The sequence below is a fragment of the Macaca fascicularis genome, chromosome 10 (genome assembly GCF_037993035.2).
Source record: "Macaca fascicularis isolate 582-1 chromosome 10, T2T-MFA8v1.1".
NCBI classification, from domain to species: Eukaryota; Metazoa; Chordata; class Mammalia; order Primates; family Cercopithecidae; genus Macaca; species Macaca fascicularis.
In genome coordinates this window covers 105449226-105476367 of record NC_088384.1, presented here as the reverse complement: position 1 = coordinate 105476367, position 27142 = coordinate 105449226, and the positions used below count along the sequence as shown (strand labels likewise).

The window sequence follows — 27142 nt, the reverse complement described above, 5'->3', positions numbered from 1 at the left end:
CCTGAGAAGTGCTAGGACTTCTGGCCCTTCTGTGGAAACCCTGTGTTGCAGCCAGGACTCTTGGATGACACTTTTTTGGAGAGAGTGGGATCCTCAGGAATTTTGTTCAAATGCTGACATCTGACTGCTGGTTCACTTTGTATGTCAACTCCTGGGCTTTGGTTCCTGCTCCTGCCAGACCCCAGTGCAGGCTGGGAAAGTTTGGAGGATTCCAGATGCAATCTAAAATCTGCCCAGAAGCTTGGAGCTCATGGGGGAGCTTCCACCAGTGGGTATACCTCCTCCCGTCCTTCTCTCCACCACTCCTTGGTCTATGGAAGAAGGGAACTGGCATTTCTTGAGGACCTGGTAGGCTCCATGCACTTTCTTTGTGATATCTCAGTGTGATTCAGCCCCTTCCTTCCTATGGATCCTAAAAGCAAGTCATTTTGCCTCTATGAATCTTAGCTCTCTCACCTGTAAAATTAAGATAACAATTTTGTTAAGTCAGGTCACTTTATTTGCAAGGGTCAGAAATCCAGCCCAACTGGCCTAATCCAAAAAGAGCATTCATCAGTTCATATTGTTGAAAAATCCAAAGGGATGGCTTCAGGGATGGCTGGATCCAGGTGCTCAAATAATGTCATTAGAAACCTGTCTTTGTGTCTTGGCACAGAGTCCCTCTGCTTTGGCTACATTCTTGGGCAGATTTTTTTTTTCCCCAGAGAGCCAGAGTTGACTCTCCAGCCCCTTCTGGTTGGTATCCTGTCAACTCAACAGCCCCTGCTGAAAGAAACCACCTCTTTCCCAATAATTCGAGAAAAAGTTCCAAGATGAACCCTGATTAACCAATTTGTGTCATGCCCACACTACTAAAGTAATCTCTGTGGCCAGGGAGATGAATGATCCTAACTGGTAAGCTTGGATCTCACTGTTACCCCCTGAAACTGAGAAACAGGGTCAACTTCACTTAATACGTGATTGTGGAGGAGGAACGATTCCCAAAAAACAATGCTAAACTATCCAAAAACATATCTACCATGCTAATACCTACCTCCTAGGTACTTGTGAGGATTAAATGAGATAATATGCTGTGCCTGGCTCCTGGTACATGCTCAGTAACTCCATAGCTAGCCTTGTCAACTCCCTCCTGAACCCCTGACTATCCATCTCTGACCCAGCCTCAGAGTGAGACAGGCATGAATTCAAGTCCTAATCCTGCTGTGTGGCTCTGGGCATGTTATTTAGTGGCTCCAAGCCTCAGATCCATCCTCTGAAAAATGAAGGTGAAAAGAGGAGCTACTTCCTGGGGTGATGGTGAATAAACGCTTTGGTACCTTACACGTCGCAGGTGTGCAGTAAATGGTGGCTTCCCCTCTTGCCAGTTTTCTCTCTCTGTGCACACCTGCCCCAGTCAAACTGAATTAACTATTGTTCCCCACCTCCAACCTTTTGAATATGCAGTTACCTCTGCCTAGAACACCCCCTACTCCCATCTCTGCCTGCTGGAATCCATCTCTAGCCCTCACACCCCAGCCCAGATGTTTCCTCCTCCAGTGGAACCTCACCTTTTTGAGGCTTGGTTTTCATAATTGCAAAGCAGGAACACCTCCTGGGGTTGAGATAAGGAGTAAATGAGATTGGTCATGCAATGCGGTTGGCGCAGTGCCTGATTTGGTGAGAAATCAATAAATATCAGCTGTTATTATATCATTAGTATCAGGCATTCAGCTGCTAATTCAAGCTTGCATTTCCCAATAATGCCTTGCATAGGAGGGGTGCTCAGTAAACATACCGCATTTGGGTGGTCCAGTTGGGGTCATGGCTTCTAAACCCATTCATCCATCCATCCCTCCATCCAGCTGACCAACCGACAAACCATTCGCCTATTCATTCATTCAGGCAGTCATTTAGTGCACCAGTATTTGTTGAGTGCCAACCCCATCTCTGGCTCTGTGCTGGGCAGTGGGGATCCAGCCTTGTGAAACAGACACAGTCCCTGCCCTCGATGTGCTAACCTGGGTTGGTGGAGAAGCAGAAAATAAATGAGTAAACAAACAAATAAACAAAACGACTTGGTCGGGCATGGTGGCTCACACCTATAATCCCATCCCTTATCCCTTTGGGAGGCTGAGATGGAAGGATTCCTTGAGCCCAAGAGTTTGAGACCAGCCTGGGTAACATAGTGAGACCTCATCTCTACAAAAAGAAAAAGGAAAAAAGAAAAAGGAAAATAGCTAGGCATTGTGGCGCACATCTGTGGTCCCAGCTACTCAGGAGGCTGAGGTGGGAGGATTGCCGGAGCCTGGGAGGTCAAGGATGCAGTGAACCATGATCACACAACTGTACCCTTTTGAGACCCTGTCTAAAAAAAAAAAAAGTGACTGCAGATTGTGACAAATCACCAAGGAGGTAAAACAGTGCAGCAAGAGTGAATGACTGAGGAAGAGGTTTTTTCCTTTGTTTTTTTGTTTTTTGGTTTTTGTACTTTTTTTTTTTTTTTTTTTTTTTTTGACATGGAGTCTCGCTGTGTCTCCCAGACTGGAGTTCAGTGGCACGATCTCGGCTCACTGCAAGCTCCGCCTCCTGGGTTCACACCATTCTCCTGCCTCAGCCTCCCGAGTAGCTGGGACTACAAGCGTCCGCAACCATACCTGGCTAATTTTTTGAATTTTTAGTAGAGACGGGGTTTCACCATGTTAGCCAGGATGGTCTCGATCTCCTCACCTCATGATCCACCCACCTTGGCCTCCCAAAGTGCTGGGATTACAGGCGTGAGCCACCACGCCCAGCCGGAAGAGGTTATTTTTAATCAGGCAGTGAGGGACAGCCTCTCTAAGGAGAGAATGTGAGGGATAAGAAGGAGCCAGTCACAGACAATCTGGGATGAGGACGTTCAAGACAGAGAAACAGCAAGTGCAAAGGTCCTGAGGCAGGAGTGGGCTTGGCATGTGGAAGAGCAAACAGGTGGCCAGTGTGGCTGGAAGGGAGTGACCGTGTGGGAGAGCACAGAGGAAAAGAGATCAGAGAGGGCAACATGGGCCAAGTCAGGCAGGGCTCTGCAGCCTCCATAAGAGTTTGGACCTTGTTTCGAGTGCAGCAGGACACCACTGGAGGACTTTAAGAAGGACAGTGATGAAACCTGATTTCAAAGACTGCTGTGACAGGGCAATCAAAGGCCTGACTCAACTTAATTCAGTCTAGGAAAAGCTGGTGACATTGCTACTGAGTCCTGAAAGAAGGAAGAAAGCAAATTGGTGAAGGGGCAGGGGAGGTGACGGGAAAACGTTTCTCCAGGCCAGGCCCAGGGAACAGCAAACGAGAAGGTGCGGAGGTCTCTGTTGATCTCTTAGAACAGGAAAATGAGAGTCTCCTGAGAGTCCGGAAAGGGAAGGAAGGAAGGGTGTGGAGTGGAGCTGGTTAAGGACACAGGGAACTACTCAAGCTCCATGGAGTGGAGTTGTGTTCATAGCAACTTGTTCCCAGTCCATTGCTATGTTTATTCTGGGCAACCGGTGTCTTTTTGCCTGTGTTACTATCAGATGGGTTGGCAGTCCATGTGTAAGTTGTACTCTGTATTCTCCACATACTGCAGAATTACTGGGCTAACCTTTGTGGTGCTGATTAGAATCTAGGCCTGGCTGCTATAACAAAGAGAGACAGGGAGAGAAGTATATTTCTCTCATCAGTCCACATGAAAATAGTCCAGAACTAGTACCATGGCTCTATAAAGTTATCATGGCCCCGGCCTCATTCCACCATTCTGCTCTGCTTTTCCCAGAGCGGGGTTTTCAGTCTCATGACTCTCAGTGGCTGCTAGAGTTCCAGCAATCATGTAATCATCCCTGGCAGCAGGATAGAGGAAGATCTAAAAAGAGGAGGCAGCCTTCCCTGCTTTAAAAAGATTCTGGGGCTTGGTGCCGTGGCTCATGGTGAAACCCCGTCTCTACTAAAATACAAAAAAATTAGCCAGGCATGGTGGTGCGCACCTGTAATCCCAGCTACTCAAGAGTGCGCACCTGTAATCCCAGCTACTGATTACATCCATGGTGCTGTGCACCTGTAATCCCAGCTACTGATTACATCCATGGTGTTGCGCACCTGTAATCCCAGCTACTGAGGCAGAGAATCGCTTGAGCCTGGGAGGCAGAGTTTGTAGTGAGCCAAGATTGTGCCACTGCACTCCAGCTTGGGCGAGAGAGTGAGACTCCATCTCAAAATAATAATAATAATAATAATAATAATAATACAAAAAACAACAAAAAAAGAGATTCTGGAAGTCCCACACAACACTCCCACTCCCATCTTATTGACCAGATCCAAGCATGTGACCTCCATCTAGCTGCAGGGGAGGCTGAGGCTTGGCGGTGTGATCTTTAAGCAAAGTAGTCATAGAAGCCAGTTGAAAATCAGGATTCGGTGAAAGAGTAGAATATGGAGACTTGTCCTTGCACACATGGCTGTCCTCAAAGTGGCCCGAGGCCCCTAGAGATCTCACCCCTTAGCCTCAAGAATTGAGAGAATGTGAGGTGGCAGGGCGAGGCCCCCAAAGGTTGAAGCCAAAGCTCAAAATTGCATGACCAGAGTCACCTCCTTGTCACTTTCCTGGACAATTAATGCAATTATTCCTTACATTCTAATGAGTCAACCTCCCCTTCAACAACCAGACCAAGGACTTGGAGTGTTGCTGCCCTGAATGTTTTCATGTGGAACAGCTGAATAACTGAAGGAATCTTCCAGGAGAACCACAAGAATGGATGTCCTTATTTTCCAAAGGAGATCCTTAGTGGGGGACGAAAAAGGGAGTCAGAGGAAGACTGCTGCTAACGATACTAATAAAAATAGCATGTTCTGCACCCATTGTGTGTGGCCTAGAGGCACCCTAAGGTCTGTCCCCCTTACCACATTCCTTACTCTCCCCTCCACTTACCCTACTTCAACCACACCTGCCAAACACATTCTTACCTCAGGGCCTTTGCACTTACTGTTCCCTCTGCCTGGAATGCTTTTCCCACTGATGGTCATGTGGCCCACTCCTCCTTATCATTCAGGTCTCAGCTCAAATGTCACCTCCACAAGGAGGTCCTCCTTGATTACCCCAGCTAAAGTAAACCGTCTCATAGTCATTCTCTTTCCCCTGACCAGCTTCATTTTTTCATAGCAATTATCATAGCCTGAAATGATCCTGTTGACTTATTACTGTGCACTCTGTGCCCCTTCCCTCTATAAAACCCTCAGCTCCGTGCAAACTGGGATTTTTGCCTGAATTGTTTACTGCAGTATCACCAGGGCCTAAAGGATTACCTGGCACATCCCCACATGAATGAATGAATGAATGAATGAATGAATGAATGAATGAGACAAATCCTTATAAGAATCTGACCATGGGCCGGGCGCGGTGGCTCAAGCCTGTAATCCCAGCACTTTGGGAGGCCGAGATGGGCGGATCACGAGGTCAGGAGATCGAGACCATCCTGGCTAATATGGTGAAACCCCGTCTCTACTAAAAAATACAAAAAACTAGCCGGGCGAGATGGCGGGCGCCTGTAGTCCCAGCTACTCGGGAGGCTGAGGCAGGAGAATGGCGTAAACCCGGGAGGCGGAGCTTGCAGTGAGCTGAGATCCGGCCACTGCACTCCAGCCTGGGCGACAAAGCGAGACTCCGTCTCAAAAAAAAAAAAAAAAAAGAATCTGACCATGTAGGTATTAATAGTCCCTTTTTATAGATGGGGAAACTGAAGCTCAGGGAGATGAAGTTCCTTGTGTAAATTCAAACAGCCAGTAAATGTCAGGGGCAAGATTTGATCCCAGGTCTTGCTGATTCCACCCTTCTCTTTGGCCTCCCTCCATTGAATAACAACAATAGCTCATTGTAACAGCTCCCGCCATTAGAACAGTCTTCCTGATATCAAGGCGAAGTACTCCTCACGGCTTGGAAACAAACGAACATCTGACATTCATCGAGGCCTTATTGCATGCCAGGTACCACATGCATTCTCTCATTGAATTCCCATATGACAACCCAGTGAGGGAGGAACCCTGGTGGTCCCCGTTGCACAGATGAAGAAATGGAGGCTCAGGAAGGTTGAGAAACTTATCCAAGGCCTCACAGCTGGAAAATTAGGAAACAGATGAAAATGTAAGTCCCGGTTCTTAACCAACGCATTCTAGTGCCTCCCTCCCCCTGGATCCAGCTCGTTCATTCCTTATCAAATTTCATTTATCCTGCCTTCTTTCTTTGATGAATGAATGAAAATAGGGCTCACTGTAAAAGACAGTAGATGAAAATTCACATACAAAGAGTCTTCCTGATCATTTCAACCCTTTTCTGGCCAACCTCTTGTCAGATCTGATGAGATCATCATTATTTTTAACTTCGTGCTGTCACTGCCAAAGGGGTCGGACCACCGGGTGGGGGAAGCTTCAGTTCAGCCACTATCTTGATGTTCTCCTGTGTTGCCATTACTAATACTACCCCCAAACCCTTGTGGCTTTACCAGGATCTTTATGTTTTATTTTTATTTCTTTAGAGACTGGGGGGGAGGGAAGGTCTCACTATGTTCCCCACGCTGGTCTCGAACTCCTGGCCTTAAGTGATCCTCCCATCTCAGCCTCCCAAAGTGCTGGGATCGTAGGTGTGAGCCACCATGCCCGTTTTCCAGGATCTTTGTAAGCCATTCATCTTTGTCTGAGAGGACTAGTTAGCTTAAAATCAGAGAATAGAATCTGTAATCTGACTCGACCAGATGAATTAGTCAGAAGATGCTAGATTGTGCTACAATAATGAACAAATCCACAATCTCTTGACTTTACCCATCAAAGTTTGTGTGTGAAGAACTCACACCCACTCTTAAATGCCTCTGCCAGTATCCACACAGAGCCCAGGCAGAACCAGATATCTCCGCCCCACTGCCTCTAGGAAATAGACATTATGCCCAGGAAGAAGACTGGAACCAGACACCCATGAGTGCTAGAAGTCTGTCCACCCCAGACACACATACGTGGCATTGTGGCCATCAGACAAAAATGTGACGGCTTCCTTGCCGACCCCGCTAAGCTGAAGCACCCCTACTCTTCCCCCAGGGCACTTCTCCTTTCTCCAAGGCTGCCTGACATACGGCGTGAACAAAGATCCCGACGTTAATTCGTGGACTTAACATCAGGAAAACTTGATTTCTTGTTTTGTTTGTTTGGTTTACAGTAAAGGGTAGAAATGCCAGTCATTTGTTTCTGCACTCCAGTGTATCATATTTTGCACACACCCATACTGGGGACCATCTCCTTAGCCTGTTATAAAGCATTTTGTAAGTTTCAAAGCACTTACTGTGTCCCCCGGAGGACACAGTAAGAGACCAGAGGCCTCACTATTGAGGGAGGGAATTATGTGTATCACTTTTGGGTGCAGGCATTTAAGAGCAAGTGTGACTTGTCCACACTGTCCCTTCCTCTGCCTTGGCAAGACTGGAGGCCACCTATTGAGATGGTAGAGCCACTAGATCCTTGCCACCTAGAAAGGAACTGTACTGGAGACCCATTAGACTCTCAGTGGATCCTGCATGAGAAAGATCAGAGATGTGATGACACTTGCCTAAGGATGCCCAGCCAGAATTAAAAGTAGGTCTCCAGACTACCCACGTGTCCATTTCACCTCTGTATGAATCTCTAGTGAGACTAAACTGCTATAATTTCATAATAGATGAGAAAGATCTATTGTTAAGCCGCCCAAATGTCTCTTTCAAAAAGTAGATTGGACATTAACCAGAAAATCTGGCTATTATCAAAAAAAGACCACTCACAGAGCCATTATTCTGACATTAGCCAGAGTAGCACCTAACCCCAGCATCTCTCCAGACTCACGTAATTAGCTTCCATTAGCAACCCCAGCCACCTTGGTCAAGCTCTCAGAGACTACCCTCCCCAATTCCCCTCCTGCCAGACTCAGAGGACAAGGGAACTGGTTTGTGGCCGGCAGAACCTGGGGACATTGTCCTTGCCTAACACTTCCTGCACTCCTCATTTTTCATTCAATACATTGCTCTCAACAACAGGAATGGACCCATGCCATTCATCACAGTTAACACTGACAGTTCCTCCCTCAACTGCTCATGTCCTCGGCAAATATAGGGAATTGGCAATCACCCAGGCAGGGAGCACACTGTCCCGCATTTCTCCCCTCCAGAGACAAGCCTCCTCATCCTCTCTTCCCTCTGCAGGGATCAGTTTTGAGTCCCTCCTCCTCCTCCACCAGAGACCATTGTCCTCAGGTGGGCACGAGATGGTGACATCACCACCTCCCAGAATTCCTGCCTTTGGAGAGGCTTGTGGGAACCTGGCTGGCCTGTTAGGAAGACATTGCCCAACCCAGGGCTTGTTAAGAAGAGTGCAGTTACCTCAGGGAGACGGTTCAAGTGAAGGCATAAGTTAAAAACCAGACCCCAGGATATTAGGATAAGAAAGGTCCCAAGTATATATATTTTTTAAAATAAAGAAGGGCATCAAAGTCTAGTAAACATCAATTTAAACTCTTTCTCTACTAGTTTCTTCTTCTTCTTCTTCTTTTTTTTTTTTTTGACAGAATTTTGTTCTGTTGCCCAGGCTGGAGTGCAGTGTCACTACTCTGCCTCCCAGGCTCAAGCGATTCTCTTGCCTCAGCCCCCCGAGTAGTTGGGATTACAGTCATATGCCACCACACCTGACTAATTTTTGTATTTTTGGTAAAGACAAGGTTTCACCTTGTTGGCCAGGCTGGTCTCAAACTCCTGCCCTCAAGTGATCTGCCCACCTTGGCCTCCCAAAGTGCTGGGATTACAGGCCTGCACCACCATGCCTGGCCATCTATTATTTTCTTAAGTGTTCCTCTGGATATTTCTCCTCTAAGCCTGAGTTTCCCCAATTATGAAACAGGTGGAGGCACAGCACAGCCTGTAGGACTGTTATCAGGATGAAATGAGATCCTTTGTTGCATAGATATGTATTGAAAACCAACTATGTGCTCTAAGGATTCAAGATAGAGAAAAATCAGATATAACCCCTGCCCTCACACTGCTTACAGTCTGCAGAGGTGGACATTACTGCAAAATTGCAACTTGAACAGTGTTATGAAGAAAAGGATAATAGTGCTATGAGAGTCTGTGATTGGGATTTGACTTGGTTAGGAAGGTCAAGGATGGCTTCCTCGAACAGGTGCTCTTGAGCTAAAAAGGATGAGTAGGAAGTAACCAGGCAGAGTGAAGGGAAAAGCATTCCAGGCAGAGGGAACAGTGTGGGAAAGGCCCCGTGGCAAGAAGATAGTGGAGACTATGAACGACCAAAGGAAGGTTACTGATTAATGTACCTGAGAGGAGAGGGCAGAGAGGATCATGGAACAAGAGAAGGCTGGAGAGTTAGGCAGAGAGAGACTAAACAGCTGTAACAAAGACCCCAAAATACAGTGAGTGACTTAAACAAGATGGATGTTATGAGATAGACCAGGAGCTGGCAAACTTTTTCCGTAAAGGGCCAGTCTAGCGCTGGGATTCGTTTCCATCTCAGATCCAAGACAGTTGCTCCAGCTCTGCCCAGCACATCTGCCTCCCAGCCAGCAAGAAGGAGGAAAAGGAGACAGGGCTTGTATTATTTCTGCTCACCTTCCATTGGCCAATGTTAATCACATGGCCACATCTAACTGCAAGGGAAGCTGGGAAATGTAGTCTTTATTCTGGTTAGCCCTGGGTCCAGCTAAAACTCTATGACAATGGAAGAGGGGAAGAACAGATATTGGTGACAGCTAGTGGTCTTTGCAATAGTGGGCCAGAGAGTGGTTTTGGGGAGGCCAGAAAGAAGTATTGATGCGGGAGGGTGGGGGCTGTGCAGGTGGAGAGAATGGAACGGATGCACAGATGTTGGTGAACTTGAATTGATCAGACTTAGCAACCACTATATTCTTGCCATGGGGCCTTTCCCACACTGTTCCCTCCGCCTGGAATGCTTTTCTCTTCACTCTGCCTGGTTACTTCCTACTCATCCTTCTTAGCTCTTAGCCTGCCCCCTGCAGGCTCCTGACTCCTGACTCCTGGGTATGGGGAAACAGAATAGGGCAGTGTATAGCACGTGTGACCCCCATATTCCTGGTTTGTGGAGTCCGATGCAGATCTTGTCCGGAAAGTTCTTCACACCCTATGGCAGGTGTTGTCTTCATTATCGCCTCAGGTGGGTCAGTGACTGCAAACCCAGCTGCCTCAGAAACGGATCACAAAACAGGTGAAGGGCCTGTGGCACACTGGGCAGCCGGTTCCCTGTCCCAAGGGGTTGCTATTCCTTAGCTCCAGCCAGTGGTTGCCACTGGGAATGCAGGTTGACTGAAGACAGAGCATCTAATTTTCCAAAAGAATCTGAAAATCTGGATTTTTACGTAAAATCTCCCAATTTTGAAACTCGGTCAACCAAGTAAAAATAAACTTCCCAGCAGCAAAGCCTCTGGGTTATAAGGGCTAGGGCGCCCTCCACATTGGCCCTGCATCCTCTTTCCATCTTTGAGACTGTTTTCTTCTCATGGCAAAGCCCTCTGCCTTCATCCTTTGTTGTACAAGCACGGGATTCCTGTCCCTTTGAGCCCACGAGCGCCCCCTGCAGGCTCCTGACTCCAATGTCTCACCAATCCTCTGCCAGGAGCCACTGCCTATAGGGGATGCGGGCAACCCCATCAGACTGCTCCCAATCCCCTTAATCGGATCTGCACCAGTGACCCTTCTAATTAAAACTCCCCAGCTATAATCCCCACTTAAAGCTGGGGGAAGCGGAAGCACCATAAAAGGACCGAAGGTTTGATGGGCCAGCAGTCGCCTCCTCCTATGCCCTTGAAAATGTCTTGGGGAGACCCACAGACCTGAGTTCAAGTCTGCGGGTCTGGAACTACCGCTCACAAGTTGCGAGACTCTGGAAAAGTCGCTTCATTCTCTGAGCCTCGGTTTTCTTTATCCGTTTGTTCATTCATTTGTCAGCTATGTAGGACGCTCCCATCTGTACCAAGCACTGTTTCAGGAGCTGGGGACACGGCAGTGGACAAGACCGACCCAGTCCAGGCCCTCATGGAGCTGACACTTTAGTGTGGGACAGAAAGGAGAAAACAATTTCAGCTCAGCAGCACCAGGGCTGTGATCAGAGATGTGCAGGAGCTGTGGGAGCTCAAAGAAATGATATACCCAATGCAGACCGGGGGTCCAGAGAGGACTCGCTGGGGCAAGTGGCCCCAAAGCCGAGGCCTGAATAGGCAGCCAGAAGAAGTGGGTTTGGAGTAGGAGGAAGGGTACTCCAGGCAGAGGGAACAGCAAAGATCTAGAGCTGCAAGCACCCGTGGTGGTGTAGTTTGGCAACTGTAAGTGGTTTCTCCGGGATTCAGTGTGGAACACAGTGGGAATAGGGGAAATAGTCAGGGGAGAGAAGAAAGGTGATCTTAATATAAAGCCCAAATCTCTTCCTCAGATCTCATCAGGCTCACCCCGCTCTCCCGCTCTCACTCATGCAGCCCCAGCCACACTGAGTTTCTTTGGGTTGCTTGATATACCAGGCTTATTCCCACCCAAGGCTTTCATACGTGCTGTGCCTTCTGCCTAGACTGTTCGCATCTTTGAATGACACACACTGCTTATTTTTAAGTCTCAGCAACCAGACACCTCCTAAGAGAGGCCTGCCTTGACCACTCGGCCTCCTGTGGACACCCCTAGTGCTTCTCCATCGATCCCCCTGGTTTGCTTTTCTCAGTAACTCACAGCACCTAACACTATCTGACATCACCTTGCCTCTTTCCTGGTTTACATTTTTGGGTTTTTTTGGTCTGCCTCTCCCTACCAGTTCCATGAGGCTGGGAAATTTTCTTTCTTATTCATGCAGCACCCTCAGCAACTAGCATAGCACTTAGTAGTGCTCAATAAGCACATGCCAACTAAATGCACAGGAACTGGAACTTAACTGAGAGAATGAGGAGTCGCTGCAGGGCTTACAGCAGCTCTGTGGCTTGCTCAGCTTCTTATTCTCTCCTTTGAACTAGCCATATGTTGTGGGGATGGAAAGCAATGGGCCAGCATGGGCAACGTGCAAAACCCCATCTCTACAAAAAATACGAAAAGGGAGGTTGAGGCTGCAGTGAGCCAAGATCACACCCCTGCACTCCAGCCTGGGCAACAGAGTGAGATCCTGTCTCAAAAAAAAAAAAAAGAAAAAAGGCCCGGTGCAGTGGCTCACGCCTGTAATCCCAACACTTTGAGAGGCCAAGGCGGGTGGATCACCTGAGGTCAGGAGTTTAAGACAAGCCTGGCTAACATGGTGAAACCCTATCTCTGTTAAAAATGCAAAAATTAGCTGGACGTAGTGACCTGTAATCCCAGTCACTCAGGAGGCTGAGGCACAAGAATCGCTTGAACCCAGGAGGCGGAGGTTGCAGTGAGTCGAGATCGCAACATTGCACTCCAGCCTGGGTGACAGAGCAAGACTCTGTCTCAAAAAGAAAGAAAAGAAAAGCAATGGGCTTCTGTTTATGGAAAGCAACTTTTTATATAAGTTTATTGAGGCTTTACTTTACATATCATACAATGCGCACCCATTTCCAGCATACGATTCGATAATTTTTATTAAATTTTACCAAGTTGTGCAGCCTTTGCCCTAAATCAGTTTTTAGAACATTTTCATCCTAATGAGATCCTTTATGCTCATTAACTGTTAATCCCTATCTCCCACCCTGGCAACCACTGACCTACTTTCTGTCTCTATAGATTTGCTTTATCTGGACATTTCATATAAGTGGAATCATATAAGTGGCTTTTTGTGTCTAACTTCTCTCACTTATCATAATGTTTTCACGGTTCATCTGTGTCGTAGCAAATATCAGCACTTCATTCCTTTTTATGGATGAGAATATTCCATTGTATGGATAGCTGCATTTTGTTTATCCACTCATCAGTTGATGGACATTTGGGTTGTTTCCACTGTGGGGCTATTATGAATACCGCAGCTATAAACCTGCATGTTTATGAAGAGCAATTTGCAAGCCCTAAACACTAGGTGCAGCTTCCAGCTTGCCAAAGCTTCTAGTGTTACTGAACAGTATTGACCGCAATGGGCTGTGTGACTGTGGGCAAGTCTCTTCCATTCTCTGCTTGAGTTTCCTCATCTTCCCAGCGGGGAGCTTGAGCCCTTTTCTGTGCCCCAGTCTGTGCCTCATCCACCTTCCTGGAACAGCAGAGAAGTGTGCAGAGGCCACGATAAACAGACCTTAGGCCTCTCTGTGATCAACCACCAGAGTCAACAATTAGGATGAGGAGGGCCTGGTTCCAGCACTCCTGGATTCCACCCTGGGGATCCCCACCTGCCAATCTTTTCCCCCAGAGGACCAAAGCCCCCTCTCCCATTTGGTGCAGACAGGTAGGCTCCAGGATCCAGAACCTCTTCACAGGGAATTTGAGGACAGCCTCCCAGTCTCTGGTACTGGCTCCTGCCTCTGCTCCCCGGGTTCCTGGAGTTCTGCCAAGCCCAACTGGGCTCAGATCCCAGAAAAGCAGAGGCCTGTCCAGGCCTGAGCTGGGGCCGGGAGGACTCCCAGGTGGTGGCCAGTTCCCCACTCCTGGGGCTTATCCCAGAAACCAAATCAACACAGTCCATCTGGGTCCACAAGCTATTTAGAGGATGCATGCTGCCTTAGGCAGTCACTGGGGTCTATACACCTACTCCTGGTTCCAAAAGCAACCAGCACAGAGGTTAGGGGTGGGGCTGACCATAAATTATCTGAATAATAATTTATTTATTTGAGACGGAGTTTCCCTCTTGTCACCCAGGCTGGAGTGCAGTGGCTCGATCTCAGCTCACTGCAGTCTCCGCTTCCTGGGTTCAAGTGATTCTCCTGCCTCAGCCTCCCAGGTAGCTGGGATTAAAGGCGCCCCCACACCTGGCTAATTTTTGCATAGTTAGTAGAGATGGGTTTCACCATATTGGCCAGGCTGGTCTTGAACTCCTGACCTCAGGTGATCCGCCCACCTCGGCCTCCCAAAGTGCTAGGATTACAGGGGTGAGCCACCACGCCTGGCCCTGAATAATAGTTTAATAACATTATATATTAGGTAGCTTTTAGGTGTCAAGTGCTCAGTTACCTTCATCTTCATTTTAGAGAAAAGGAAACAGAGGCTCAGAGAGGGGGAGTGACTTGTCCAAAGCCACACAGCTGGGGATTAATAGCCCTGGGACTCAAACTCAAGTCCAAAATCAGCTTATAAATAAATGTAAAGAAATGTGGAGAAATAAATACTATTAAAGTTTAAAGTAACTGTGCCACTAGCTAAGGGCATTTTGAATTCATTGAATTCTCACTGCAGTCTTGCAATGATCCCCGTCTTACAGATGGGGAAACTGAGGCACAGAGGGCTTAACTCACGTTGGGAAGTTCCCCAGGCAGGAAGTGTGGCCCTAACTCTAAGGGCCTCATTGAGTCTGGAAAAGAAAAAGGTCTTGCAGGTGGGGCCAGGAGGAGTGGGTCAGGGGAGACCCCCACACTGCATTACCGCACATGCTGTGTGATGCACATTCACACAGACAGACGCCAGGTGTGCTTCGAACCTCCCAACCCAACCCTGAGCAGCAGGCACTCCCCCCTACCCCCACACCTTGGGGTCCAGTAGGGCCCCTGCCCCTGCTTTGCTCGTTTCCTAGGCCTCCTTGGGCTGAGGGATGGGGAGAGGGAAGGCAGTCTCAGTACAAAGTGGGTGCCTGCCTTAGGTCTGGACAATAGCTGGGTGCATAATTCATGCATCTGTCATCAGAACATCAATTATGTGGGCCTTCCCTGGAGTTGTCTGGGGGTTAGAAACCAAAGCAGGCTTCTCCTGCTAGCCTCTGGGGGAAAATAGGACCTCCCAGCTCTTAAAGGAACAGACTCCCCGGGAATCCATTCCTCCCTGTGCAGGCGCCCTCCTGCCAGAAGTCGCCAGACAAGAGCGGCTTCCTGTAGGGCTCAGCCCAAAGCCCACTGACTGACCTCTCTGACCCAGTCCGTGTCCCCAACTCCGCAATTGTGAGGGGCTGACTATTGGCATGTCCCAGAGTTTCTCAACCTCAGTACTAATGGCATTTCGGGCTGGATCATTCTTTGCCATGGGGGCTGTCCTGTGCATTGTAGGGCATTTAGTGACATCCCAGACCTCCACCCCCAAGATGTCGGGAGCACCCCCCCACCAGTTGTAATGACCAAAAATTTCTGCCAAAATTGCCAAGTGTCCCCTAGGAGTAAAAATCATCCCCTTAAAAACCACTAGTATGTCCTCATTTTACAAATAAGGAAACTGTGGCAGTGAACATTTGGATGCCCAAGGCCATCCCACCAATGAATGGCAAGAGCTAGAATTTCAACTCCAGGACCCACACTCCTCACCTCAACACAGGAGTGCTAAAAAGTGTGCTGCCAAGATGTTATTCCAACAATCACATATTTATTTTGGTGAATATTTAATACATATAGCCCTGGCATGAAAAATCAGCAATTTTGCATATTATTTCTTAGAATAAAGCTAAAATGAAACAAAGAAGGTGAGTAGGCTTTTTTGATTTTTTGTTTTTACCATTAAGGAAAGAGTGATACAAGTAGCAAAATACATACAGTATAGCGTCAAAACTGAGGGAAGTCCAGGAGCAGTGGCTCACACTTATAATCCTAGCACTTTGTGGGCCCTGGTGGGAGGATTGCTTGAGGCCAGGAGTTCAAGACCAGCCTGGGCAACATAGTAAGACCCCATCTCTACACAGGATAGCCAGGCATGGTAGCATGTGCCTGTAGTCCAAGTTTCCTGGGAGGCTAAGGCAGGAGGATCGTTTGAGCCTAGGCATTTGAGCTGTGATTGCACCACTGCACTCTAGCCTGGGCCACAGAGGGAGACTCTCTCTCTTAAAAAAAAAAAAAAAAAAAATAGCGCAACAAAATGACAATTTAGGGACCCATACATTCTTATTGAAAATCATACAGAGAAACCAAGGGATGAAAAACTGCACACAGAGGTTGTCTCTGGAGTGGGAAGGACACAAAGGAAGTGTCAGTGTTACTGCTGCCCATTCTGTCTCTCCATTTGGGTGGTGGGTTCTAGGTGTTCGTTTGATTATGGTTCATAAATTATATATAAATTAGGCCGGGCGCAGTGGCTCAAGCCTGTAATCCCAGCACTTTGGGAGGCCGAGACGGGCGGATCACGAGGTCAGGAGATCGAGACCATCCTGGCTAACACAATGAAACCCCGTCTCTACTAAAAAATACAAAAAACTAGCCGGGCGAGGTGGCGGGCGCCTGTAGTCCCAGCTACTCGGGAGGCTGAGGCAGGAGAATGGCGTAAACCTGGGAGGCGGAGCTTGCAGTGAGCTGAGATCCGGCCACTGGACCCCAGCCTGGGCGGCAGAGCAAGACTCCGTCTCAAAAAAAAAAAAAAAAAAAAAAAAAAAAATATATATATATATATATATATATATATATATAAATATAAATTAGGTCTACTTTTGTATATATCAAACGTTTTATTTTATTCATTTTTGAGCCAGAGTTTCGCTCTTGTTGCCCAGGCTGAAGTGCAATGGCATGATCTCGGCTCACCGCCACCCCCACCTCCCAGGTTCAAGCGATTTTCCTGCCTCAGCCTCCCGAGTAGCTGGGATTACAGCCGCCTGCCACCATGGTTGGCTAATTTTTTGTATTTTTAGTAGAGACGGGGTTTCACCACGTTGGCCAGGCTGGTCTTGAACTCCTGACCTCAGGTGATCCACCTGTCTCGGCCTCCCAAAGTGCTGGGATTACAGGTATGAGCCACCGCACCCGGCCTCAAACATTTCATTTTATAAAATATTACAGAATATTTCTTTTTCAATGGGTGCAAATCAAGAAACTCAAAACCTATTTTTTTAAACATAGGATGTGTCAGACTTAACTACAGAAAAAAAATCAGAAGTTATAGAACCCCTGAGGCTGGGGAGGCACCACACCTCAGAACATTCCCTTTCATCTTCAGAGCTGGCCCATCAGGGCACTGGCACTCTCTTGCCCCCTGTGGCATCCCAAGTGTCTAGCCTAGTGCCTCACGCAGAGTAGATGACCAAGAAATATTTCCCAGGCCAGTGCAGTGGCTCACACCTGTAATCTCAGTGCTTTGGGAGGCCAAGGCAGGAGGATAGCTTGAGCCCAGGAGTTCCAGACCAGTCTGGGCAACAAAGTGAGACCCCATCGTTACAAAAAAAGTTAAAAATTAGTTGGGCTTGATTGTACTCTCCTGCAGTCCTAGCTACTTGGGAGGCTGAGGTGGGAGAATTGCTTGAGCATGGGAGTTTGAGGCTGCAGTAAGCTATGATTAAACCATTGCACTCTAGCTTGCGCAACAGAGAAAGACACTGTCTCTTAAAACAACAACAACAACTGAATTCTGGTCCTGACCCTTCTACTTCTAGCTCCATGAACTTGAGCAACAGCCAACAAATACGTGGGGAGCGCCTGTTAGGTGTCCCACCCTGGGTCAGGTGCTGGGGGCCCACAGATAAACCTCAGAACCCATCCCCATCCTCCCAGTGCTGACTGATTCTGAGCAGCAATAAGCACACTCACTCACGTGCATGCACACACACGCACGCACATGCACGCACACACGCGCACGCACGCGCACGCACGCGCACGCACGCACACGCACGCATACACACACATGCACACACACACGCACATCTGTGATGGGATATGAGTGGTAAGTATCCCCAAGGTATGGTAAAATGGTAAGGAAACCCAAGGATGGAGCAGTCAACCCTGCCTGGGGAAAGCAGGGAGAACTCCAGAGGGAAGGAGTCGCGTGGGCTGGATTTGAAAAGATGGATTGGAATTCACCAGACAGTGAGCAAGAAGCTTGGACATACAGAATTGACCAATGATAGTGTGTGACTAGAGGAGCGTGAATTTTGAGAACCCGTGGCAGGAGTGGCCAGAGAGAGGGGTCAGAGTCAAAATGAGAAGGACTTGACAACCATGTGTCCTTCCTGGGGATTCATTGCAGGGCCAGAAACCTCTCACACTCACCCATGCAGCATTGGGTTGACTTACAGGATACAGCAGACAGTCTCAGAACAAGGACAGAAGGCAAAGACCGAGACTGGGCCACCCCAAGGCTGGGTGATCTGAGTGGATGGGGTGATGTGGGCTGAGATTTCCCCTGTGATGACAGCTGGCATCTATTAGACACTCACCACGTGCTGCTAGAAGCTGTCCTAGCATTTTGCCTGTGCTAACACATTTCATCTTCACAGCAGTTCTCTGAGGTAGATACTGTTATCAGCCCATTTTCTAGATGAGGAAACTGGGGCTTAGAGAGGTTAAATAACTTGCTCAATGTAAGGAAATGGCAGAGAGCTGAGGCTTGAACCTCAAACAGGCTGACACCAGTGCCTCAGCTCTTAACTGCTGCCCTCTGCACCTTGCTATGGCCCTCCTGTGGTCCCCACTCCTCCTTCATCTGCACCTTCCCTTCATTCTCTGCCTTTTCTTGAAGGTTCAGCTTTCTTTGTCTTTTTCTTTTGTTTCGTTTGTTTGTTTGTTTTTTGAGATGGAGTCTCACTCTGTCGCCCAGGCTGGAGTGCAGTGGTGCGATCTCGGCTCACTGCAACCTCTGCCTCCCGGGCTCAAGCGATTCTCCTGCCTCACCTCCCAAGTAGCTGGGAATACAGGTGCAGCTGCTATGCCCGGCTAATTTCGTTTCTTTCTTTTTTTTTCCTTTTTCTTTTGTTTTCTTTTGAGACAGGGTTTCTCTCTCTGTCACCCAGGCTGGAGTGCAGTGGTGTGGTCATGGCTCACCGCAGCCTCAACCTCCTTGGGCTCAAGAGATTCTCCCGCCTCAGCCTTCCAAGTAGCTGGGACTATAGACATGTGCCAACACATCCAGCAGATTTTTTATTTTTTGTAGAGACAGGGTCTCACTGTGTTGACCAGGCTGGTCTCAAACTCCTGGGCTCAAGCAATTCCCCCACCTTAGCCTCCCAAAGTGTTGGGATTACAAATGTAAGCCACCATGCCTAGGCTAAGGTTCAGCTTTCTCTGATGTTTTTATGGCATCTCTGTCCCCTACATTTGGGAGACAGTTGCTTGAGGATTGGGCTTATCATGAAGCTGATTCAAGCCTAGATTCTACTTAACATTTAATTCAGGGACTCACCCTCCTGTAACCCACTCACTGCCTGGGTTCCTGAGCTCAAATTTCTCAAAGGTAGGTTGGCTAAGCCCCAGTATACAGATTGGCTCCGCCTAGATTTTTTATCCAAACTTCGTGCTCTAATCAGTGGCAGCCAGGATCAAATAATACAACCACGGTGACCAGGCCCCCCTTTCCCACTTAGCAGGGTCAGAGGAAGAGAAAGGGAAAAATCTACAAAAGACAGGTATAGGGGACCCAATAGACAGGTTTAGGGGGTTGGATTTTTTCATGAGGAGCCCTGGAGATTTATTAAGCAAAGGAGTAGTGTGATTGGATTTGTATTTTTGGGAAAAAAAAAAAAAAAAAAAGACCCTCAGAGCAATTGATTACATCTGTTTGCTTTCCTGCACAGTCTGTAGACTGGCCTAGATTCCATTAATTTCAACATATATCCATTGAGCCCTTTCTCTGGGCCAAGCCCTCTTCTTGATCCAGGGCACTCGAAGGTAGCTAAGCTAAGGTCTTTAGCCCTCAAAGGCACATAGTTCCAGTCAAGAGTTAACATGGGCCCAGAATGTCTGTGCCTCCCTAGGAATTACCTGCAAAATCTTGAAAGTCTAGGCATTTTTCCAGCAAAAGGTTAGCTTTCATCTGATTTTTTTTTTCCTTTTGTTCTTTTATAGAGACAGGGTCTCACTATGTTGCCCAGGCTAGACTCGAACTCATGGCCTCAAACGATTCTCCTGCCTAGGCCTCCCAAAGTGCCAGGATTACAGACATGAGGCACCATACTCAGCCACATCCGATTTTTAACACAGCCTTAAGAGCTCATGTTCTTGGGTCACCCAGACCTGGGTTAAAATGCTGGCCTTTCCACTTACTAGCTGTGGAAACCCAAGTGTCCGCATCTGTTCAATGGAGCTAATAGCACTGAACAGGGTTATTATAAGAATGAAACGAGCTATTTCATGGAAAGTGCCTAGCACACAATGAACACTCAATCAAGGATAGCTATTACCATTAGTATCATCTCCATGAAGGTAGTTCCCCACCCAGTGTGAGCCACTGGTCTAGATCAGAAGTCAGCAAATCATGGTTCACAGGCCAAATTCGGTCTACTGTCTGTTTTTGTAAATAAAGTCTTATTGAAACACAGCTATGCCCATTCATTTATGTATTATCCAAGGTTGCTTTTATGCTACAGCTACAGAGTCGAGTTGTTGCAACAGAGAATGCAGTGTTTCAGGGCCTATAAAATGGTTACTATCTGAAAAAGTATGTTTGAACCCTGGGCTTGCTGATAGCTTTAAAACATTTCATTTCTCTGGGCCTTGGTTTCCACATCTGGACAATAAATGGATTACAACAAATTCTCTTTTTGGCTCATTAAATGACTAGTGAGATGTGAAAATGCTCTTGAACATTGAGGAGTGCCCTGTAGATCCAGGGTGTTATGATGATCATCCCATGAGGTGGTTGATAACTAAATCCCACTCTCTTCTCCTCACAGATCCTTGCCATAATTTCCATCATGTTCATCGTCCTCTCCACCATTGCCCTGTCCCTCAACACGCTGCCTGAGCTACAGAGCCTCGATGAGTTCGGCCAGTCCACAGACAACCCCCAGCTGGCCCACGTGGAGGCTGTGTGCATCGCATGGTTCACCATGGAGTACCTGCTGCGGTTCCTCTCCTCGCCCAAGAAGTGGAAGTTCTTCAAGGGCCCACTCAATGCCATTGACTTGTTGGCCATTCTGCCATACTATGTCACCATTTTCCTCACCGAATCCAACAAGAGCGTGCTGCAATTCCAGAATGTCCGCCGCGTGGTCCAGATCTTCCGCATCATGCGAATTCTCCGCATCCTTAAGCTTGCACGCCACTCCACTGGCCTCCAGTCCCTGGGCTTCACTTTGCGGAGGAGCTACAATGAATTGGGCTTGCTCATCCTCTTCCTCGCCATGGGCATTATGATCTTCTCCAGCCTTGTCTTCTTTGCTGAGAAGGATGAGGACGACACCAAGTTCAAAAGCATCCCAGCCTCTTTCTGGTGGGCCACCATCACCATGACTACTGTTGGGTATGGAGACATCTACCCCAAGACTCTCCTAGGGAAAATTGTTGGGGGACTCTGCTGCATCGCGGGAGTCCTGGTGATTGCTCTTCCCATCCCCATCATCGTCAATAACTTCTCTGAGTTCTATAAGGAGCAGAAGAGACAGGAGAAAGCAATCAAACGGCGAGAGGCTCTAGAGAGAGCCAAGAGGAATGGCAGCATCGTATCCATGAACATGAAGGATGCTTTTGCCCGGAGCATTGAGATGATGGACATTGTGGTTGAGAAAAATGGGGAGAATATGGGTAAGAAAGACAAAGTACAAGATAACCACTTGTCTCCTAACAAATGGAAATGGACAAAGAGAACACTGTCTGAAACCAGCTCAAGTAAGTCCTTTGAAACTAAGGAGCAGGGATCCCCTGAAAAAGCCAGATCATCTTCTAGTCCTCAGCACCTGAACGTTCAGCAGTTGGAAGACATGTACAATAAGATGGCCAAGACCCAATCCCAACCCATCCTCAATACCAAGGAGTCAGCAGCACAGAGCAAACCAAAGGAAGAACTTGAAATGGAGAGTGTCCCTAGCCCCGTAGCCCCTCTGCCCACTCGCACAGAAGGGGTCATCGACATGCGAAGTATGTCGAGTATTGATAGCTTCATTAGCTGTGCCACAGACTTCCCTGAGGCCACCAGATTCTCCCACAGCCCTTTGACATCACTCCCCAGCAAGACTGGGGGCAGCACAGCCCCAGAAGTGGGCTGGCGAGGAGCTCTGGGTGCCAGTGGTGGTAGGTTCGTGGAGGCCAACCCCAGCCCTGATGCCAGCCAGCACTCTAGTTTCTTCATTGAGAGCCCCAAGAGTTCCATGAAAAATAACAACCCTTTGAAGCTCCGAGCACTTAAAGTCAACTTCATGGAGGGTGACCCCAGTCCACTCCTCCCCGTTCTAGGGATGTACCATGACCCTCTTAGGAACCGGGGGAGTGCTGCAGCTGCTGTCGCTGGACTGGAGTGTGCCACACTTTTGGACAAGGCTGTGCTGAGCCCAGAGTCCTCCATCTACACCACAGCAAGTGCTAAGACACCCCCCCGGTCTCCTGAGAAACACACAGCAATAGCGTTCAACTTTGAGGCGGGTGTCCACCAGTACATTGACGCAGACACAGATGATGAGGGGCAGCTGCTCTACAGTGTGGACTCTAGCCCCCCCAAAAGCCTCCCTGGGAGCACCAGTCCGAAGTTCAGCACAGGGACAAGATCGGAGAAAAACCACTTTGAAAGCTCCCCTTTACCCACCTCCCCTAAGTTCTTAAGGCAGAACTGTATTTACTCCACAGAAGCATTGACTGGAAAAGGCCCCAGTGGTCAGGAAAAGTGCAAACTTGAAAACCATATCTCCCCTGACGTCCGTGTGTTGCCAGGGGGAGGAGCCCATGGAAGCACACGAGACCAGAGCATCTGAACTGCCCCACCTTGGAGGAGAGACTTTTGGGTGAGGTCCAAAGAGGAGAGCTGTCCAGCTTACCTGCCACAGAGCTTTTCTGCATGAACTCTGGAACAGAAAGGCCCTGTAAAGCCCTCAGAGAGAAGAGAGACTCCAGAGAAGGCTCCCTAAGACCTTGAGAGCCATGACAGGTCCATCAGCATGAAGTTGGCCAAGCCATAGGGCACAGCACCTCCTTGTAACAACTCTATTGCCCTTTTTGGGAGATGACATGAGTGTAACTCACAGCCACCACTACCACCACTTTAGACAGGACTGAGGCCACATACTCCCCATTCTTCTCTCATGGCTTTCCATCTCAGCCTTGGAGGGCAACATTTCCAATCCTCCTGGCTTCAGCTGGAGAAGGATGCTGGAACAAGCGGCTGGTGTTGAAAGAGTGGGTTGACCAATTTGGTATTGAATGTTGCCCGGCCACCCCTAGGAACACCTGTCCATCACCTCCTGGATGGATTCCACTGTTAGACAGCTACAGGGAATGACTGGTAACGGGGAAGTCTCTGCGCCATAAGCCACGATCCCAGCTCAAAACCCTTACTCAAATGTCTTCATTGACTTCAGTATTCCGTAGTACCTGAGATTTTATTTTGAGATACCATCAGGGTGAGTTGCACCACTTGTACTCAATTCTAATTGCCCCCTGGCAATCTGGGAAGGGTTCAGAAGGTGGGAACCCAGCCAACAGCATGAACTCAGAGCATTGCTTTAGGGTTGGAGGAGGAACACGCTTTCTTTACATCACTAGTGTAGACTCAAAAGATATGCAAGTGTCAAATATGCAAAAGAAATAGTTTATTCAAAGAGACTGTGTGTTACTGAAGAACAGTATAAAAATATGATTTTTTTTTACTTGCAAAAATGAAAGGAAAAAAATACCCCGCATTGAAATGCCCAGTTCAGACTGAATAATTCCTGCTGCAGCAAGGAAAGTACCTACTATAATAGAAATTCTGTTTTGTTTTCTGTGGTTTTCAAGTTAAAAAAAAGTTAAAATAAAAAGCACTTTATGTTTTTCAAAAATAGGTTCTGCCAGGGACAGTGTCAACATCTTGCACTTTAAAACAAGCACTATTTCCCGTGAGCCAATTGTTGGGACTGTAGTTGGATTGTTGCTACCTGCCTGTTTCTGGCCACCGTGGGTAATATTGTGCTGGTATTACTGTCTGCCATATCAAAGTCTGTGGGCTCCTTCCCCGCCCCTCTGAAGCCTTCCCTTAACCCTCATGGGTCAGGAGGGGTTCTTGCCCCTTGGGTGGGGCCTCTCATGAAGTCGAGTATACAGGAGACATGCACATCTCAAAGGACACAGTGACAGTTGGACATTGGGTGTTTTACTTTGTTCTTTTTCTTGTCAACCAGCTATTGGTTTTTCAGTGTCACTGTCTGTACTCAAAGCTCAACTCTCCTTCCTGCAGCCATCGATGCAGCCAGTACAGACAAAAGCAATAAGTATTCGTGTGCATCCTGAGTGGTTCTGGTGTATTTCTTGGTGTTGGTTTTCCTGTCCTAGTTTGATGACCTGACATTGTCCTGCCTGCTTTTAGTCCAACAGCATGGTGTTGTTGGCCATTCCTCAGTACAGTGGCATTGGGTTGAACCACTGATGAATACAATGCTATAGTGTTGGCTCACCTGTCAGTAAAGATGACATGTTATTGGTCTGCCTGTCTGTAGTACAATGGAACAATGTTGTTCTCTTAATGTAATATTGATGGATGATGTCCCAAGTACAATAGTGTAGTTCTGCTTATCCTCAATACAGTAACAGGCATATGTCTTCCCAATGGAAGAAAGATATAGTATTGGTTCACCTAGTCTTAAGTCTCAATATCATCTGTTGCTGGTCTGCCTGTTAGTACAATGGCATGATTCACCTCTCAGTACACAAATATCATGGAGCTGTTCTGCCTGCCCTTCATACATAAGGCATAAGGTTGAGCCACCTGCCACACGTATGATGAGATGGGATCATTCCACCACTTTTAAAAATACGTCTTCTCTGCTGTATACAAACCCAATTCATAACACTTCTCAGCATCTCCAGAGACTGTGGATCCCCCCAAGAGGGAGCAGCCCTGTTCTTTGCTGCATTAACAAAGAAAACGAGAACGTCACTCTTCCTAGGTATCTTCAGAGTATTCACGCAGCAACTACAAAGGGACTTAGGGGCAGGGAGAGTGTGAGGGCGTCCTGTGCCAGGCAGAGGAAGCAGCACTCCCAAAACACTTTGCTGAACATGCAGTCTGAGCTGGGGGCCTCTTGAGGAACAACTGTGGGACAGTTCTCCGACCATCTCACATGTCTCTTCTTTGTTTTCATCACCATTAATGTCCACCATCAGCACAAATGTGAAAATTCAGGGAAAAAAACAAATGCTTTTTGATAAAAGTAAATAGTTGTGATTTCCAATTCAGATATTTTTAGAGCTGATGCTATCTGTAAAAATTAATAATAATGATAATATAGTCTATTTTACATATCAGGAAAGTGAACATGTTTCAATATAGCCATATATATTGAGAAGGAACTTACCACCCCTTCTTCCAGTCGAGGCATTTCATTTGTTGGTTGAAGCAGATGAGAAGTGTACAGATTGAACATGATTTCTTTGTTTGTTTTTTTTTAAAAAAAATGGAAACCAATTGGTGCAACTCTCCTTGTAACCAAAGGCCCTTTCTGCCTTCTGTGGTCATGTAGGACCTGGCCCTTCCTTCCTTGTGCATTTTGTCCGACCTTAAAGTAGCATTTTATTGAGTCACTTTTGAAAGACGAATTCAGAAGTATCATTAAGAACCTACCTTTTCAGGCTTCATAGCCAGAGTCCTACAGAGTTCTTATAGAAACAGAATAATTGAAATTCAGCATATACTATGCCTTAGAAAGTATTCCGTTTGGGTTCGACTGGGTTTTTTTTTTTTTCTTTTACTTGCGTGTGTATGTATTGGGGGAGTATAGCTTTTATTCTGTGCTCAATTCGAAATAGAGTATTATAAGTTTTCCCAGCCCATCCACCCGCTAAAAAAGAACATATCCAAATTTTAATATGCATCCACCCCACCTGTACCTACATGTGTGAATACACACACACTGGGGAATCTACCTAAGAGTCTTCACTGAGAAGTTCACTTGATAGAAAGGTCTTGATAGAGAAGAGGAAAGCAATGGTCTGAAGGCAAATCCTGCTTTAACTTGCTGGTCCATTTCCCATTCATTCCTGAACCAATGAGAGCAGAAAGAAACAAGTCAACCCAAACAAGCAAACTAGGGGCTGGACGCGGCGAATGGATGCTGGTCAGTTTGGCGAATTCACTGAAACTCATCAAGAACCCAGCTGAACTTGCGTTCCAACTTACACCATTATCAGAAAGGGCTAGGGACCAGGTAGCTATGTGTCCCAATCACACGGGGGAGAGTCTGCCACCAGCGGTGAGAGAGGTGGGGAAGCTTTGGAGGAGACAGTATATTCACCTTTTTATCTTTGGGTAAAAGAAACCAACAGGACTTTGGTGCAGTAGATTTCTCAGTGCCTTCTTTAGGAATTCTATCTTAAGCACACTTCAAGGGGAAAGATAAAAGGAGGAGAGAACATTTGTTCCCGTGAAGTCCCTTTCTCCAAAGGACTGGGGATCAAGAAGGAAGAAGAGTAAGAAGGAAAAACGACAAAATCCTGAGGAGGCCATTTCTTTTAACCCACCCAGCTTGCCCCTGAAAACTGCTGGTGACACAAACTTTTTCAAACTGACTCCCAGCTTCTCCATGTGTCTTGGTAACTGTAGCCTCGTCTCTGCCCTTTCTCCTAATAAGATCCATGTTTCTAAGGAGAAAAACAAAACAGTATTCTCTTCTGTAAAACTGTAATGTATTGTTGATATTTGTAACTATTGTATATTTCTGTCTTGCTCCAGTCCCAGCTGGAGTGTCTAGTTCCATGGACAAGGGGATATTTAAAATTCACCACGGACAAGGGCCACTAAAGCCAGGTCTCTATTGCTAATCTCTCTCCTGTTATTTCTCTACCAACTAATCTCAAGTAACAATACCCCAGGCTTTTTTCAGCCTCAATTCAAGTAACTTTGAATCAAAAGAGAGCAAGGCAAAAAGCCTCCGGACGTGCTTCTTTGGGAAAGGACTTTTTTTGTAGCTGCAGAGTGGGAAGGAGGGAGAAGGGGCTCCCCTGAGACCCCGGCAGGACAATGGAAAGCTTCCAGTCCTGAGCTGATGTTTCCTCACCTATCACTGCTTATAGGACAGCATCCAAATGCTTTCATGTCGCTCAGCCCAGGCAACCCAAACCAGTCCTGGCTACACCCAGAAATAAGAGTTACCTCTGCATTTTCTGTTGCCATTTTTCTGGCTCTAGAAGTATCTGATGCGCGACTATGTCATAGAATGTCCACGCATCTCAGAGTAGTCTATTTTTCTGTTCAGATAAAATATATAT

General features: G+C 47.4%; 1 protein-coding gene across 2 annotated transcripts in view; it reads left to right on the top strand.

Moving 5' to 3' along the window:
- Positions 1 to 24494, top strand: part of KCNB1 (potassium voltage-gated channel subfamily B member 1) — a 113257-nt gene extending 88763 nt beyond the window's left edge. For both annotated transcript variants that reach the window (XM_045363099.3, XM_045363100.3), the window contains exon 3: positions 20650 to 24494. In XM_045363099.3, the coding sequence (XP_045219034.1) occupies positions 20650 to 22659 (2010 nt within the window). In that variant the 3' untranslated portion in view covers positions 22660 to 24494. The remainder of the gene's footprint in view (positions 1 to 20649) is intronic.
- The last annotated feature ends 2648 nt before the right edge of the window (positions 24495 to 27142 follow it).